General features: G+C 39.0%; 1 protein-coding gene across 2 annotated transcripts in view; it reads left to right on the forward strand.

Moving 5' to 3' along the window:
* The window catches only part of LOC124721205 (activator of 90 kDa heat shock protein ATPase homolog 1), a 96,356-nt gene that overhangs the window by 13,981 nt on the left and 66,665 nt on the right, over window positions 1–15,710 (forward strand). For both annotated transcript variants that reach the window (XM_047246055.1, XM_047246054.1), the window contains exon 2: window positions 10,972–11,053. In XM_047246055.1, coding sequence (XP_047102011.1) covers window positions 10,974–11,053 — 80 coding nt within the window. In that variant the 5' untranslated portion in view covers window positions 10,972–10,973. The remainder of the gene's footprint in view (window positions 1–10,971; window positions 11,054–15,710) is intronic.

A 15,710-nucleotide genomic window follows, 5' to 3' on the forward strand; every position in this document is an offset into this window, starting at 1 on the left:
AAACACAGTGCATGCACACCTCACACCTCGTAGTTGCTCCGTGTTCACACTCTATTCATGTGCCTCGCCTCGGGCTCGTGCTATATAGGCAAACTTTATGCCAGGTGAGATCAATAATGGCTATGTCGATGTGCACACATCAACCTCCCATCTTAAGGTAAAGCTCCCCCAAGTTTGCGCACCTAAAGTTAGTGCAGTTGGGTGTGAAATTCCCTGTGTGTCTTCAGACCCCTCACCAGGAAGTTGACCGGACTGAGTACTCTTAATTACTTCACATGGGCCAATGAACCTGGGTGTTAATTTACCTACTGCCTCGTTATTGCAGTGTCCCTGCCCCCATAAATCTTTTTACAAAAATCCGGTCGCCCAGCCCAACTGACATTGCACGCCTTTCCCTATTATACGCCTCTTCTCAGCGGTGTGCCAAAATTATATTTCCTTTTTGCTGCCTCCCGTCTAACCCATAGCTTGTGAGGGTCCACATGCTCTGGCAGAATGTCCTTTATGGACCAAAGATTGCTCAAGGGGTTTTGTAACTTAAGAGTAGCTTCACAGGAGTAGTCCCGTGGCTCTCTTGTTGAGTGGTGTTCAAAGCCAGACTCAGCCAATTCAATGACTGGTCCCACTTAATCGGAGCACTAGAGTGGTAAATTATAAATGCAGATTTTAAATTGCAGTTAATCTGCACTGCGAAAGAAGGTTGTGGGTAATATGGAGTAGTCTTCACATGGCGAATACCTTGCACAAAACAGAACCTACAGAATTGCGGAGAACTAAATGCCGGCACATTGTCACTCACCAAACCACAAGGTGGACACAAAATTTGTGGAAATTGATGATAAATGCCGGGTACTCGCATCTGTGCTGGTACTTCTGCTCGGAATGAGCCAGACAAATCTGGTAAGAGCATCCACTACTACAAAAATAAACCTGTTCCCATTCTTAATGTGTGCAAGTGGCCTGACATAATCAGTGAAAAGCTTTTGAAAAGGTTGAAATTCCCTAGTGGATTGCAAGAATCCCTTACGCATGCCCACATCCGGCTTCCTGTGTTGGCAATCTCCACGACCACTGACTAACTTTCGAATTTTGATATCCATCCCTTTCCAAGTAAGATGTTCTTTAATTTTGGTGAGTGTTTTCTTGCCACCTAAATGTCCACCATATACAGATTGATAGTAGTATTTAAATACGGCTGGTACCACTCCGTTCAGCAGACAAATTCCTACCTTCTGGTCTCGTTGCTCTTGATAACAAAGTACTCCTTTCTCTATTGAATAACCGTCTAACAAATGCCCATTTTGCAACTCCTCTCGGACCACGGCTAACTTGGGATCACTTTCTTGCTCTTCCTTAAGGTTACTAAACAAGGCTGGGATCTCGGTTAGTACCACCCCCACCACTTGAGGTTCCGGCACCTCTGCCAAATCTGCAGGTAATGATGCCTGAAAAACTTATTTGTGGAAATCTTCTCAGTCTGGCTCAAACATGCAGCTAAGTACACCAGCAACCAGATTTTGCGACCCTCAAATGTCACCACATCAAACTGGAAGGCTGAAATCCTAATATCCCAGTGTGCTATTCTACCTGTTTTTCGTGGGCGTGCTAAAACCCAACTCAGTGCTTGATTATCAGTCTCAAGCTGAAATCACCGATGCTCAAGATAGAATTTGAATTTCATAGTAGCAAACAACACGGCTAATGCTTGTAACTCATAAACAGAGTAATTGCGTTCAGGACCTGAAAGTGCCCTTGAAGCAAATGCTATTGGTCTGCGTTCGTGTTCCTGCTGTTGCAACAAAACTGCAGCAATGCTGGCATTTGATGCATCGGTCTGCACAATAAATGGCAAATTAGCCGGGAATTCCTAATACTGGCGCATTGCTAAGAGATCCTTTAAGCACCTCAAAGGCAACGTGCTGGCTATCACCCCAGTCAAATTTATCCCCTTTCTTTCTCAACTGATTAAGAGGAGCGGCCAACCCAGCAAAATTTTGCACAAATTGACAAAAGAAATTGCACATTCCAATATATCGGGCAACTTCCTTCTTATTACAGGGTGCTGGGAACTTGTGAATAACACTGGTTCTTCATTGATCAACCCTCCTGCCCTTTTCAGACACAATGTGTCCCAGAAAGGAAAGTTCACTTTTAGCTAGCGTGACTTTGCCTGGTTTCACCGTAAGACCTGCTTCCTTTAACCGTGTGACCACTTGTTTCAGATGTTCAATATGCTCCTCAAAATTCTTGCTATAGACTACCACATCATCAAGGTAAGTGTGCACAAATTTGAATTTAAACTCGCCAAATACACAGTCTAAAAGGCAGGACAGGACTGCCGCCCCAGTAGCCAACCCAAATGGTACATGGTTGAATTCATACAAGTTATAATCAGTTCAGAAAGCTGTTAATGGTTTAGATTCCTCAGCCAGGGGGATCTGATAGTAGGCTTGATTTAAATCTAACACGGAAAACACATGTGCACTTGCAAACCACGTAAGACTAGTGTGTAAATCGGGGAGGGGCACAGGTTCTAATACCACTTTCTGGTTAAGAAAATGGTGGTCTATGACTGGCCTAAACCCCGCACCGTTAGGCTTTGGTACAAAAAAAATTGGAGAAGCATAAGGTGAAACTGATTGTTTAATAACACCATCCTCCAACAACTTGCTTACGATCTTACCTAATTCCTTCATCTTGGGTGGAGAGAGCCGATAAGGCAATTGTCTAACTGGCTTAGTATCACGCACCCTTATCTTACAGGACACCTCATGTGTTACCCCTAACTTTTCTGAAAAGACGTCCAGGAACTGGTAAAGAATGTCTTAACAGTTTCCAAGCCTGATTGCGAGACAAATGTCTAATGTCAAAAGTGAAACCACCCCCTGTATGTGGTACACGCTGTTCTTATCTTTATGGTCACACAACTGTAATTTTTCTGCAGGATGGAATTAAAAAAAAACAAACTCTTTCTGTGCATAGTCTAAAACACAACCAGTTCGTACAAGAAAATCATACGCCAGCAATACGGGTATTGTCATGCCATGAATAATCAAAAATTGCCAAGGCCAAGTAAACACACCTATCCTGAGTTTACACTTTATGCAACCTAAAACATCTAATTTTTTATTAGCCACGGACCGACACTCACTTTCTGTTACTTGTAAGACAGGTAAACCTGCACAAACTCTATTATTAATATACCATTTGTAATTGATTAACTATACACTAATTCCTTAAGCAAGCAAACTAAACACAGGTTAAGAACCCACCAATACCCAGGCAAGAGGTATCGACCGCAAATACTTTACGACAACCCCAAGGCGGTCCCCCTGAATTTTCTTCTGGTGTCAGCTGTTTATAGAATGCTTATGTGGTTTGGGACAGCCATGCACAAAATGCATTGTACTACCACATCTAAAGCACCGCGGGCCATGACCTTGACGCCCTGTAAAATTGGCCTGGAACTCGGCACATTTGTTTTCTTCTTCGAGCATCTGCTCATTCTCAAGTTTTCCATCACAATACTTCAAATTGTCTACTCCGACCACCAATGTGTCTAACTCGGAAAACAATTGCGGTCTTTCTAAAAATACTGTCAGAAACTGAGCTTGTGGGCATGTACCTTCCACGATGCTACCCACGCCTTCTACTTCAGATATTTTGATACACAAGGCTACCATAGCCATTCTTACTCTTTTTACATAATGGGATAATGTCTCATCATTGGCCTATACCCGATAAAAATAATCATCAAGATCCTTACACCTTCACTCGCCCAAACATTCTCTTAAAATCTTCTGCTGGAGACAAGTCAAGGAGCCACCTCTGCTTAGCACATCAATTATCAATCAACTCAGCTGGCCTGCGGCTAGTGGAAAAATTATCTGACATATCAATTCTTCCTGAATTTGCAATACACAAGTCTGGTTCTGTAATTTGACAACTAACCACGGAAGCTCTTTAACATGATTCACATCTTTGACAACCTACGCACTCCTTGAAGAAGTAGTAGTAGTAGTAGTAGTAGTAGTAGTAGTAACAAAGGGTTCGGAAGTTTACTAAATTGTTCAGATTTGGGGGTTTGAACAGGCACAGGTTCACTACATACAGAGTTTAGGACATAAATGCAAACCACTGTAGTGTTCACCTAGCGACAGGAGCTTGTTGAAAGAGTCCGGTGACCAGAGTTCTGGTGGAGGCAAGAGTCCCTGCATTGCGGATCTGACGTGCACAACTGCTCGCCAGTTATGTTGCACACATTCGTAGTTCTCCTGCACATCTGAATTACCGTCTCCTTTTCCCACCTGCAGCAGTTCATCTCACACATTGGCGGCTGAGGTCAGGGCTCACGATTATGGTTCATGTGCGATCCCGTCTATCCGAACTGGAGACCTTCCCTTTGCCACCTCTACGTGAGGTCCATTCATGTACATCTCCATGGTGTAAAATTCAGCTGAAGCTCCGTCTGGAAGTTTTACATGGCCCAAAGGACTCCGTTAACCCCACCGCTCTCGGCTGTCACTTTGTCCCGATTTTTGACGTGTTCTGGGGCCCTGAAGTTGCTTACACCATCAGCTTGATGGCTCATGGTAATGTTGGCTTCACCTATGTCAGCGGAGGCTATATTGAACAGAATTCCTTGCCCACTGGCTGCAGTGTATTCACTGCAGAGCTTGTGGCCCTATCTCGTGCACTTCAGTACATCTGTTCCTGTTCTGGTGAGTTGTTTCTTCTCTGTTCAGTCTCCCTGAGCAGCTTACAAGCTATCGCCCAGTGCTACCCTCGTCATCCTTTGGTACCATCCATCCAGGAGTCCATCTGTGCCCTGGACCGGTCCCATCATTCAGTGGTGTTTGTGTGGACTCCAGGACACATCAGAATCCTAGGCAACGAACTTGCTGACAGGCTACGCGGAAACTGCTTCTGGAGATGGGCGTCTCTGAAACTGACCTGAGATCTGTCTTATGCTGCAAGGTTTTTCAGCTTTGGGAGATGGAGTGGCATAACAAACTGCGTGTCATTATGGAGACTGCGACTGTGTGGAAGTCTTCCCTGCAGGCTTCTCGCAAGGAATCAGTTGTCCTTTGTCGGCTCCACATTGGCCATACGTGGCTTATACAGGGTTACCTCCTGCGTCGCGAGGACCTACCTCATTGTTGCTATGGCTCCCAAATAAGTCGTCCACCTCTTGCTGGACTGCCCACTTTTAGCTGCTCTGCAGTGCATTGTTAACTTTCCCAGCACCCTACCTTTGGTGTTGGGTGACAATGCCTCAACAGCAGCTTTAGTTGTACATTTTATTTGTGAGGGTGGGTTTTATCATTTGAGCTGAGTTTTAATGCGTATCCTTTGTCCCTCTTTGTCCTCCACTCTACGGCTTTTAGGGTGGAGGTTTTCATGTGTTTCAGAGTGGCTGGCTTCTCCTTTAATCTCATGGTCAGCCAGCCATGGTAATCTTTTTTGTTTTTAATCTCTTCTCCCTGTTTCTTGTGTGTCTCTGTGGTTTTTTGTCCTGTTTTGTCGATTGTAGTGTTTGTTGTCCTTCTGGTTCTTCCTTTCTCCTGTTATAGTGCCGTACATCGTCTTTGTTTTTCTTCTTTCCGTTTGGTAATTGTTCCACTGGGAATTTCCTTTCAGAACACTTTAACCTTCTTGGATACATCTCCTACCTTTATTTTTACTTGAGTGAAAGTGCTGCAAGACACTGTTTGATGAAGCAAATTGCAGCCTTTTGTTTTTGTTATTCATATGTTGTTATTGCCTTTTGTGCTGTGCTTGGACAATATATCACAATTTTTTTTAGGAGACTGTTAACAGCATTGATATACTTGGAGAAATGCATGGTACATACTGTATTGTTTTAAAATGTATTTATTCATAACTGGTTTTGATCATTGCTCTTCACGTTAAAATTGAAACAAAGCAAAAACTGTGAATATCAACAAAAATTAAATTTCCATGAAAATTATTAGTCAGAAAAATTAAATGTACTTATGAAAAATGTTAAGAGAGTGTCATATATGCTATTTACCCAGAAAAGATGCCATAGCTGACTTGCAGATATCAGTAGGAGATACTTCACACCATGTCAGCTTAAGCAAGAAGAAAATGTTGAAAATATGAGACCATGTAATGGCAGTAAGTGCACAGCACTATTGTTCAGGCACATCATCCAGTGGGTTAACGCACAAGTGTTTAGCAAAGAAACTACAAGCCAAAGTAAAAAATCAGGTTCAGAAATATATGTATATTATAGTACAGTCCCAGAGAGGCATACATTTTAGCTTTAATTTAAATTCTTCCCCACCCGACGCTCTATACACATTTTAATTAACACTGTCTTGATGGTATGTCTTAGCATAAATAGCTGTTAATGAGTAGTGTATGCAGTACATCATATTAACAATGTGTGTTTTACTTTTGGCATCCATTGTTTTCATGGTGTATCAGTGGCAACATTATAATGATTACACACTGATGTACTGTATATATAAGTTACTCAGAATGGTTAAACCATAGTTCCTTGGTGTGTACTTAAATTATCTTACCCTAGGCCACCCCCCCCCCCCCCATCAAAATTTATAAATTTTTTACATTTACATGTTACATAAATTTTCATAAGTGACACCCTTGTCACATAAGCTTCTACCTAGACATCCTTTTCTGTTATTTAGGACCTAATACTGAATGGTTTTACATGCATGTTGTAATTAACATTTATACATGCTGTTGCTGATGCCATAGATATAAGGTTTGTGTATGCCTCACACCCCTACCCCACCCTCTTTTTTATACATTTACATTTTCCATGTTGAAACATTTTTAGCTATTTTCAACATGTGTCTTAGATTTTTTATTAGATACATAATATTATAATGGATCTGCACACATGGTCAAATATTAAACAATATAAATACACTATGAGATAGGCCATGGAGACATACAGCGTATTTTACGTAGATCTCTGCCACCCTTAGAATCTCTTACACTTTTATGGAGTAGGCATAATTTCACAGCTGGCTTATTTGGATATGATAACAGATGTGTGTGTATTTTCTGATAGTTAAATTCAGTGTTAGTTTTAATATTGATGCAGTTGGATAATATGAGGTGTATTGGGCATGTGCCATGTTCAGATTACTGGTTAATTAGTTTAATAAAATTGTTTGGAAATGGACAGTAAGGTCACACATGTTGCAATATGAATGATTATAGTTTCTGTAGGACAACATTAGAAGTGATTTTAGCCTTGGTGTCTCAGTTGGTTACAATATGTTTAATCTTGAACTTTTGGTGTGGACGTGACATTGGAATTGTCTTGGTGGTTATTTTGGTTTTTATGTTCTGTTGAGGTTAATGCTTCTCATAATGTTTTGACATTATATGTGTATGTAGATTTTTTATTATGCTGGTCGTTCTCACCAATTCTTTGGATTGTTATGTGACATTGTACATTTACCACCCTCCCAACATTATTCGTGTTATTCAGCACAACTTTCTGCTTCCTGTTCCTTAAGTATGATTTGAACCAACTGTGTGTATAGCCTTCAGTTTCATAAAACCCGAGTTTTTCTAAGAGTGTGACATGATCCACACAGTCAAATGCCTTGGAAAGATCACAAAAATTAGGGCTTGTACTATTTGATGAGTAAATGTGTAGGTAGCATTCTCGGTTGAGTAACCCTTCCAGAATCCGAACTGTGACATCTTGAGTAAATTATTTTCACTGAAATGAAATGTGAGACTACTCTGGAATACATAACTTTTTTGAATATTTTAGAAAATGAAGTCAGCAATGAGATTGGTCTATAATTATTTAAGTCACTCATGCCCCCTTTCTTATGAAGAGGTTTGACAATTGCGTATTTCAATTTGTCTGGAAAAATTCCCTGTGCCAGCGAAGCACTAGATATATCGCTAAGGACTCCACTTATTAAAATAGAACAACACTTCCAAATTCTGTTAGACTCCATAAACACCACATGAGCTCTTGTTTTTCAGTATATTTATAATTCCCTTAATTTCAGTGGGGGATGTTGGTGCTATTTCTAAAGGCCTAAAGTCCTGGGGAATGACATATCTAACATACTTTTTTGCTTCTTCAACTGAACCCTTAACCCTATTTTTGCTCTACATTAAGAAAGTGATTGATAATTCACAAGCTGCTTGTATTTTTAACACTCACATCATCATTTAACTTGATTGCTATGGTATGCTGTGCACTGTCAGGCTGCCCTATCTCCCGTTTGACAATATTCCATATAGTTTTAATCTTCTTATCCACATTATTAAGACTGATGACCTTCGCTGTTTAGTCCCCCTTAAACATCCCCCCCACATTATTAATTTCTGTCAGAACTCATAAGCTTCTCGACTTCTTAATGACTTTCCTTCAAATATTACAGTATCTTTTGTAGTAAGCAAGTAATATCAGATCCTGACTTATTCTGGCCTGTCCATGTATTTCCCTCTTCCTCTTACACATCATCTTAATTCCCTTAGTAATCCATGGCTTACTTGACTTTGTAATGGTTTTTTGGCTAACATTTCAGGAAAGCAACTCTCAAATATTGAGACAAGTTTATGGTGGAATAAATTGAATTTGGCATCAGCATCATTTTCTGTGTATACTTCATCCCATTCTACCTCTTCTAGGCTGCTCTTAAAACTCTGTACCCTGTTCGCATCAATAAGCCTCCCTGCCTTGTATGAACCTTCCTGAAACCTGTAAGGTGCTATATGTGTTATTTACATTAACTGTGCATTATGATCAGATAGCCCATTAACAACTGGGTACACATTAATTGTTTCTACCTGAGCACTGTCTGTGAAAATGTTATTGATAAGTGACCTACTATCCTGCTGCATACGAGTTGGAAAATTTACAACAGATACTAGATTGAAACAGCCAAACAAAGATTCTAGCTCATTTTTCCTATCTATATCTTTTAAGAAATCTACATTAAAATCACCACAAACCGCTGACTGCTTCTTCTTGTCTGAGACGTAGCTCAATAATGCCTCTAGATTTTTCATGAATTGCTGAAAGGTACCTTGAGGGGATCTGTAGATTGTTAAAATTACTATATGAAGTATATTGCAGTAGGAACTCACAAGCACATGCTTCAAGGATCTGATCTACACTAAAACTATTTGTTTCAATATTTTTGACTTTGTGTCCAGTTTTTATATAAGTAGCAACTCCTCCTTTTTCCATGTTGACCCTACATGAATAAGACGCTAATCTATAACCCCTTAAATTTAACTTCTCCATCCCTGTGGTTACATGGTGTTCAGAGAGATACAAAACATTTATACCTTCAGAATTTACCCCATTTTCTAGGCATACAAGAAGCTCATCTATCTTATTTTACAATCCTCTAATGTTCTGATGAAACACACAAATTTTATTTCTCTGGGTAGTGCTACAGACATTATGGCACTGTTCTGTTTTAATCTCTTTCAATACTCTGTCTGTAACCTGACTCTAACCTAAAAATGTGTCTCTCTGACTCCAGTAATCACAGGTATTTTGTCTTGTGTGCATGTAGCCCCCTTTTACATTGTCTGCAAGATCAACTAATCTATCCTCCCCCCCCCCCCCCCCCCATATTCAGGTGCAGGCCATGACTAGTTGAAACCCCATCTCCCAATTGCGTCAACAGGCACAGCACAGATATGAGATTCAATTTCTGCCAACAGTAACTCCCCCCGCTCTCTGTTAACAAGGTTGACAGCCGTATTAACCCAGGGCTGGTCATGGCACTGCAAAACATGCACAAACCCCCACACAAGTGTGAGCTGTTGCTGCTCCTATTACATCCAGGTCACACATAAGACTATAGTCCAAATTGCTAGCCAGGCTGTTTCCTGCTCCTTCTACTACAAGAACATGGTCCTCACCATCAAAATCTTTGCACAAGGCCCCTAGGTTTTCTGTAACCTGGCTAAGCTTAGCACTAGGTTTCACAATGCTTGTGATGTAGGTCTTACTAAATGGTCAGTTTGTTTTTATCATGTGATGATACTGTAGTATCATATGAAATGCAACAGCATCATGTGACTATTGTATTGCATATTATTGTACAGGACTATGTATACTTTTCTTATGTGGTGGTTTTCACCAAATGGTTGGTTTGCTTTTATCATGTGACAAGATATCGTGTAATATTATAATGGTATCATGTAGCTATTGCAGTAAATAATATTGTATTTAAATAAAGTGAAAAAGAAAAATGATAAAATAGATAAATAAAATTAAAGGGGGAAAGTATACATGTGTATCTGCTTTTATTGTATTTCTTTTTATTGTAATTTTAGTGCATGTGTGTTTCTCTGTGACTGTACTAATATTTTGGAACTTGTTCCTTGATCTTTATATTTGACCTTGTTGTTTGACTTCAGGCTTGTAACTTCTTTGATCAACACTTGCGGGCATTAACCTACTGGGTGTTGTGCCTGAGCAGTGGTGCTGTGCACTTACTGCTGTTATATGGGTTCATATTTTCAATGTTTTCTGTTTGGTGAAGGCGGTATTATGGCGAAGTATTTTTCTGACATTTGCAAGTTATCTATGACATTCTTTGTGGTTAAATAGCACGTATGACGTGTGAGGTTGTCACAATATTTTTTGTAGGATTTTTTCCCGATAATATTTTTCACAAAAATGAAATTTGTGTTAATATTCAGTTTTCACTTTTTTATTTTTGTCCCAGCACTAGGAAGATGATTGATGATTGAAACCGATTGTGAATAAATATATTGTAAGACAGCACAGTTAGGTGGTGGTGGTTTTAGGTTGCTTGGTTCCTGGAGAGAAGATAAAGAACAAATTCATACATGCTGTCAGAAACTATGGTTGGATTTGTCCAGATACTTATCAATTTTGTTGTGTTTATTCATTAGTTACATAGTATTGAAGATAAGTTTTCATACTTATGAATGCTTTATACTGTCATTCTATTTCAGAAATGGCTAAGTGGGGTGAAGGTGATCCCCGATGGATTGTTGAAGAACGACCAGATGCAACAAATGTCAACAACTGGCATTGGTAAGTGTCTCTGTAAATAAATAACTTTTGTAGATTTGTAGAATTAAATCAAATTTGATGTGGTTGAAAAGTGAAGATTTAAGAGAAATGTGAAATATTTTCATATCATTCTAAGGCAGCAGACTTTAGTGGTAGCTGTAGCCGAATGGATAGCATTATGGCCTTTGATGCGGAAGGATCTGGGTTTGATCCCCAGTACCTTCTGAGATCTTTTCTCTGTGGTTGAATGGTCTGGTATGGAGCCGCCGCCCCCCCCCCCCCCCCCCCCCCCCCAAGCGTTTAACACATTGAGGCTGACGAGCAAGCATATGTAGTAGAGAGTAAGTTAGTATTCAGCTGTGATTGAATCTGTACTTTATTGGAGAGCTAGATTTCAGCTGCAGTATAGGTATCATGAGTGTACATGAAGCGAGTTATGCAGACTCGACAGGCTCTTAAGTGCGTATTATTGCACGACATTAGCATTTATGTAGTTTGAATTAAACTCGAACAAACTAGAGTTCGAATTGAGGGGCTGAGAGTACAAATGGTGCAAGTGACATTTCATAAGGAAATGATCTAAATACATATTTGGTAAGCTAAAGTGTGAATCTCTTCTGAGTGAAAGATATACAATCAATTTTCTGCATAGTGCTGCATTTTGTGATGATAAAGTAGAAACTCTAAGCCAATGCCTGCACTGAATTTAGAATATGCATACAGGTGAAATGGTTCACAGAAGTAGAAGTGCTGCTATCTTTAATGAAGTTTCAGGCATGTAATTATTATTATTATTATTATTATTATTATTATTATTATTATTATTATTATTATTTCTTTTCTCAGATGTTATGTCTTATTATTATTATTATTATTATTATATTATTTAAGTACAATTGCCCAATGCTTTAGCTACTAAGAGTATTTACAATAATACTTAATGCGTTTGTAAATACACGCTATTGTGAAATATTGGATTACTTCTTGAAGCAAAATAAACATAGTGACACAGTAGATCATCAGTTCCACACATATATAGAGTATGATAGATTTTGGTCTCTGTGGAAAGGCAAAGCAGCACTTCAAATATATATTTGTTCCCCAAGAAGGGATGGAAGCAGTGAAGGTGGTCAGCACTGGGAATGAAAACAAAAAGCTTTCTTCAATTAAAGCCATGGATATGATAGCAAAGGAAACAAAATACACTGGAGGAATATCAGGTAGATCTGAATTAGCAAGCAAAATCCTCTGAACTGTTTCATGAGTTTATAGAAGTGGATTTTAGCAGGCCCAATATTGGCCCCCATCAACACCGCTTCTGCAACTTTTGCATCAAAATGCAATTGAAATAAAATTTTAGATGTGGAAAAATCTTCAGGAAATAAAGAAATACAGCCAACACTTCATCATGAGTCATAATAATGTATCCCATTCCCAGAAAACAGTTACCATGGGTGTAAGAAGAGGGAGTGGGAAAAGAGGACGACATAGTCAAAGCAAGGAATGAGGAAGACGGAAAAATGCACAACACGATGGTACAGCATTGCAAGTATTGCCCCAGGAAGGACATCGAAGTGATACCACAGAAGGAAATGACTATGGTTCTATAGACATTGACAGTGACTGGAGTATAGAAAGTAGCTACGAATAATCTCCCGTATATGTTGGAATTGCACCAACATATATTCATTCTGGTATTTCTATTATATTTGCTATTAACCTGTGTGTTTCAGCTTGTTATATTAATTCTGCCTTAATTTCTCACACACATGTACGGTGCTTTACGTATTGTGTAGTGTACCAAAATGTCTTCAAAATATAGCACAGTAAATAAAATGTTTCTATGCTTGTACTTGTTTTACTGTAAAAATTTGTAAGATGCAGAGCATATGTGTTTTTAATATATTAAAAAAATTACCCAAGGGCACTACAATCTCTAACCATACCTATTACTGTACGAAGACTAACTGACCATTAGGCAATAATGTATGATGTGTAGGTTGTTTTGGAAACATTCATTGCCAGTTTTGCAAAGACAGTCAGAGTATGAGAGTTCGTAAAATGTCTTCTGGTGCAGTACAACGCTAAGACAATTTCTCCCTGCACTATTACATGACTATGCCCCAGGGTCAGGTAACAGGATAGAAGAATGAAGGTTCTAAAACACTCCAACAAATTAGGAACAGTGTCACACAAATGAGTTAAAAAGGTTAACTTATCTTTGTGGCTTATTGAAAAATGAAGTCTGCAGTACTGCATGTAATAAAACACAGAAAGGCCCTCAATGGCTAAGTGCAAATAATCATAGGTAAGTTTCACAGTACATAGCAAATGCAATTACAACTGCCTGTTCATTTCTAAGAGTTCATTAAATGACGTTCCCTGTCTGTCAGCCCTGGACAACGGCTGCTCTTCTACCTTCCGAGTAGGTGTTTGTCCGTTGTTGTCCAGTCATTGGCGGATTGTACTCGGCCAGCAGTTGGCTGAGGCAAAGTAGATATCTTTATCCTTCAGCGCCGTCTGTGGTGCTGGTGGAATTCATGCAAGTGTTGAGTCTAGGGCACTGGCACCAGTTCGCAACTTTGCGCTGTGGTGCTTTTGCCCTGCTCTGTCTTGTTCGGATGACGTGGCGGATAGTAACTTTCATGATTTTGTAGACAGCCATTTAACTCGGACAGTCATGTATTCATCTTACTTCAGCGAGCACTTGTACTCTTTACACTCTCAGCTCCTCAGTTAAGCTATGTGTATGCTAAGGTCATGGAAAAATGTGTGCATTTACAAGAGTGTTGAGTGTATGACTCACTTAAGATACACTGACTTTTTGTTATGTCACAGTTGCTGTGCACAAAGATTCCAGTAGAATCCAGTCTGAACATAGTTCATAATTTTGTTCACTATGTTTAAACTTTAGACCTTAAGAATGTGTGTTTATATTTACACTTCCTTTTATAACTCTAAAATTTTTTTTCTTCTTCAGTGCATAGAAAAGTTTCCGGTGAACTGTACCAGTATTACATGGATTGCATGTGTGATGGTATTGGGGAATTTTTTTGTTAGTTTCTGTATTTATGCCCAACTCCCTCCCTCCCATCTGTGTGTGTGTGTGTGTGTGTGTGTGTGTGTGTGTGTGTGTGTGTGTTTTAGTTTTAAACTGCTCTTGAAAAATGACTTTCAGAACTAGCTAGACAGTTATGTGCAGATATAAAAGAGAGGAGGGTTTATAAGAACATAATGCATCAAAAGGAGGTTGGGGAGAGCTGTCCGGATGTATTAAGTACGAAGTAACACAGGCTTCCACATCCCCCCCCCCCTCCCCCCAAGTGCTTCAGACCGTTTCACTGTGTGACACGTTATTCATAAATGGAGTTTTTCATTATGTCTAACTACAAATTTCAATTCAGTGGCCTATTCTTCCTTAAGAATGATGAACTTGTTGAGACATTCTAGAAAACTAAATGTACCTGAAAAATAGTATCCTTAGAGCTATATCTGAAATGCCTGTGTAACTGGATTGAGATACATGCATACCTATTCTTGAAGAATAAGGGCAGAATTACAAGCTAATACTCTTCATAAGCTAGTGAGTACAGCAGAAAAATTATTCAAAAACGTAAATGGTACCAAATTTGCTCATGTTTCCGGATTTAGCTAGACTACTGACCTGTTGGGCTCCGGTATGTCAGAGAATTCATGGCATGGCTGTTGCCAAGAACCTATAACAGTGAGAATGAGAATGTGGCCCACTGTGCAGTCTTAAACTTAGTTGCTGAGCCACCAACAAACAGCAATTAATGTCTGTGATGAATAATTACTTTGGGGCACAGAGGTATATTTGATGATTTTTCCTATATCAAATCAATGTTTTAAATTAGAAAAAGTTGCGTAAGCATTTATAATGTTTGACAGCTTTTGGAATTGCATTCGCAAAATGGTAGTGGGAACAGGATATAATGTAAATGGCCCTTTGTTCCCAATTACATTTTATGTAAATAAACTAAATCTTAAAAATAGCACACATCTGTTCAGACAGTTGACTAAAAAGCTTGCAGTTCTATGTTTTTGCATCTTGAATTTGTAATTTCTCTTAATCATGAAGTTTTTATTTCACTAATAGTGATACAATGATAAATTTAATTATTGGTTCTGTATTCATTATTGAGTGTTCAGTAAGATATGAAAAATTCAGTCATAACATTTAAAAAAGCATCTTCTAAACAAGTCAGTGCACAGGAAGACTTGGATACTTACCTTGCAGTTTATATTTAGATGTGCAGAATGGACGTTGGTAGAATATACGGGTCTCGGCAGACATGATTAAATTACTTTAGATGTTTCTGCCCCTATGTTAATTTTTTCCTTTTTTGTTCGAAATGTAATGTATACCTGAGTAAAATTCATAAGTACATGGCAAAATGTCTGACTTAATGCTCCTGTGATATACGCAAAAATAAAGTAATTAATAAGACTAATGACAAAGAAACCGTAAACAGTTCTGGCAGAGTGAAATAAATTCCTAATTAAAAGTATTTAAAGTGGCTCAAAGACCTAAACTATTGATTCACACTGATGTAAATAACTTTATAATAATTTCAGACAATTCCTTTTTCCCCTTTTATTTTCAGTGGTATTTTAATTTGTGCTATAGAGCATACAATTTACTGCCTTTCAGAATCAA

Source organism: Schistocerca piceifrons, chromosome X (assembly GCF_021461385.2).
Source record: "Schistocerca piceifrons isolate TAMUIC-IGC-003096 chromosome X, iqSchPice1.1, whole genome shotgun sequence".
Taxonomy (NCBI): Eukaryota; Metazoa; Arthropoda; class Insecta; order Orthoptera; family Acrididae; genus Schistocerca; species Schistocerca piceifrons.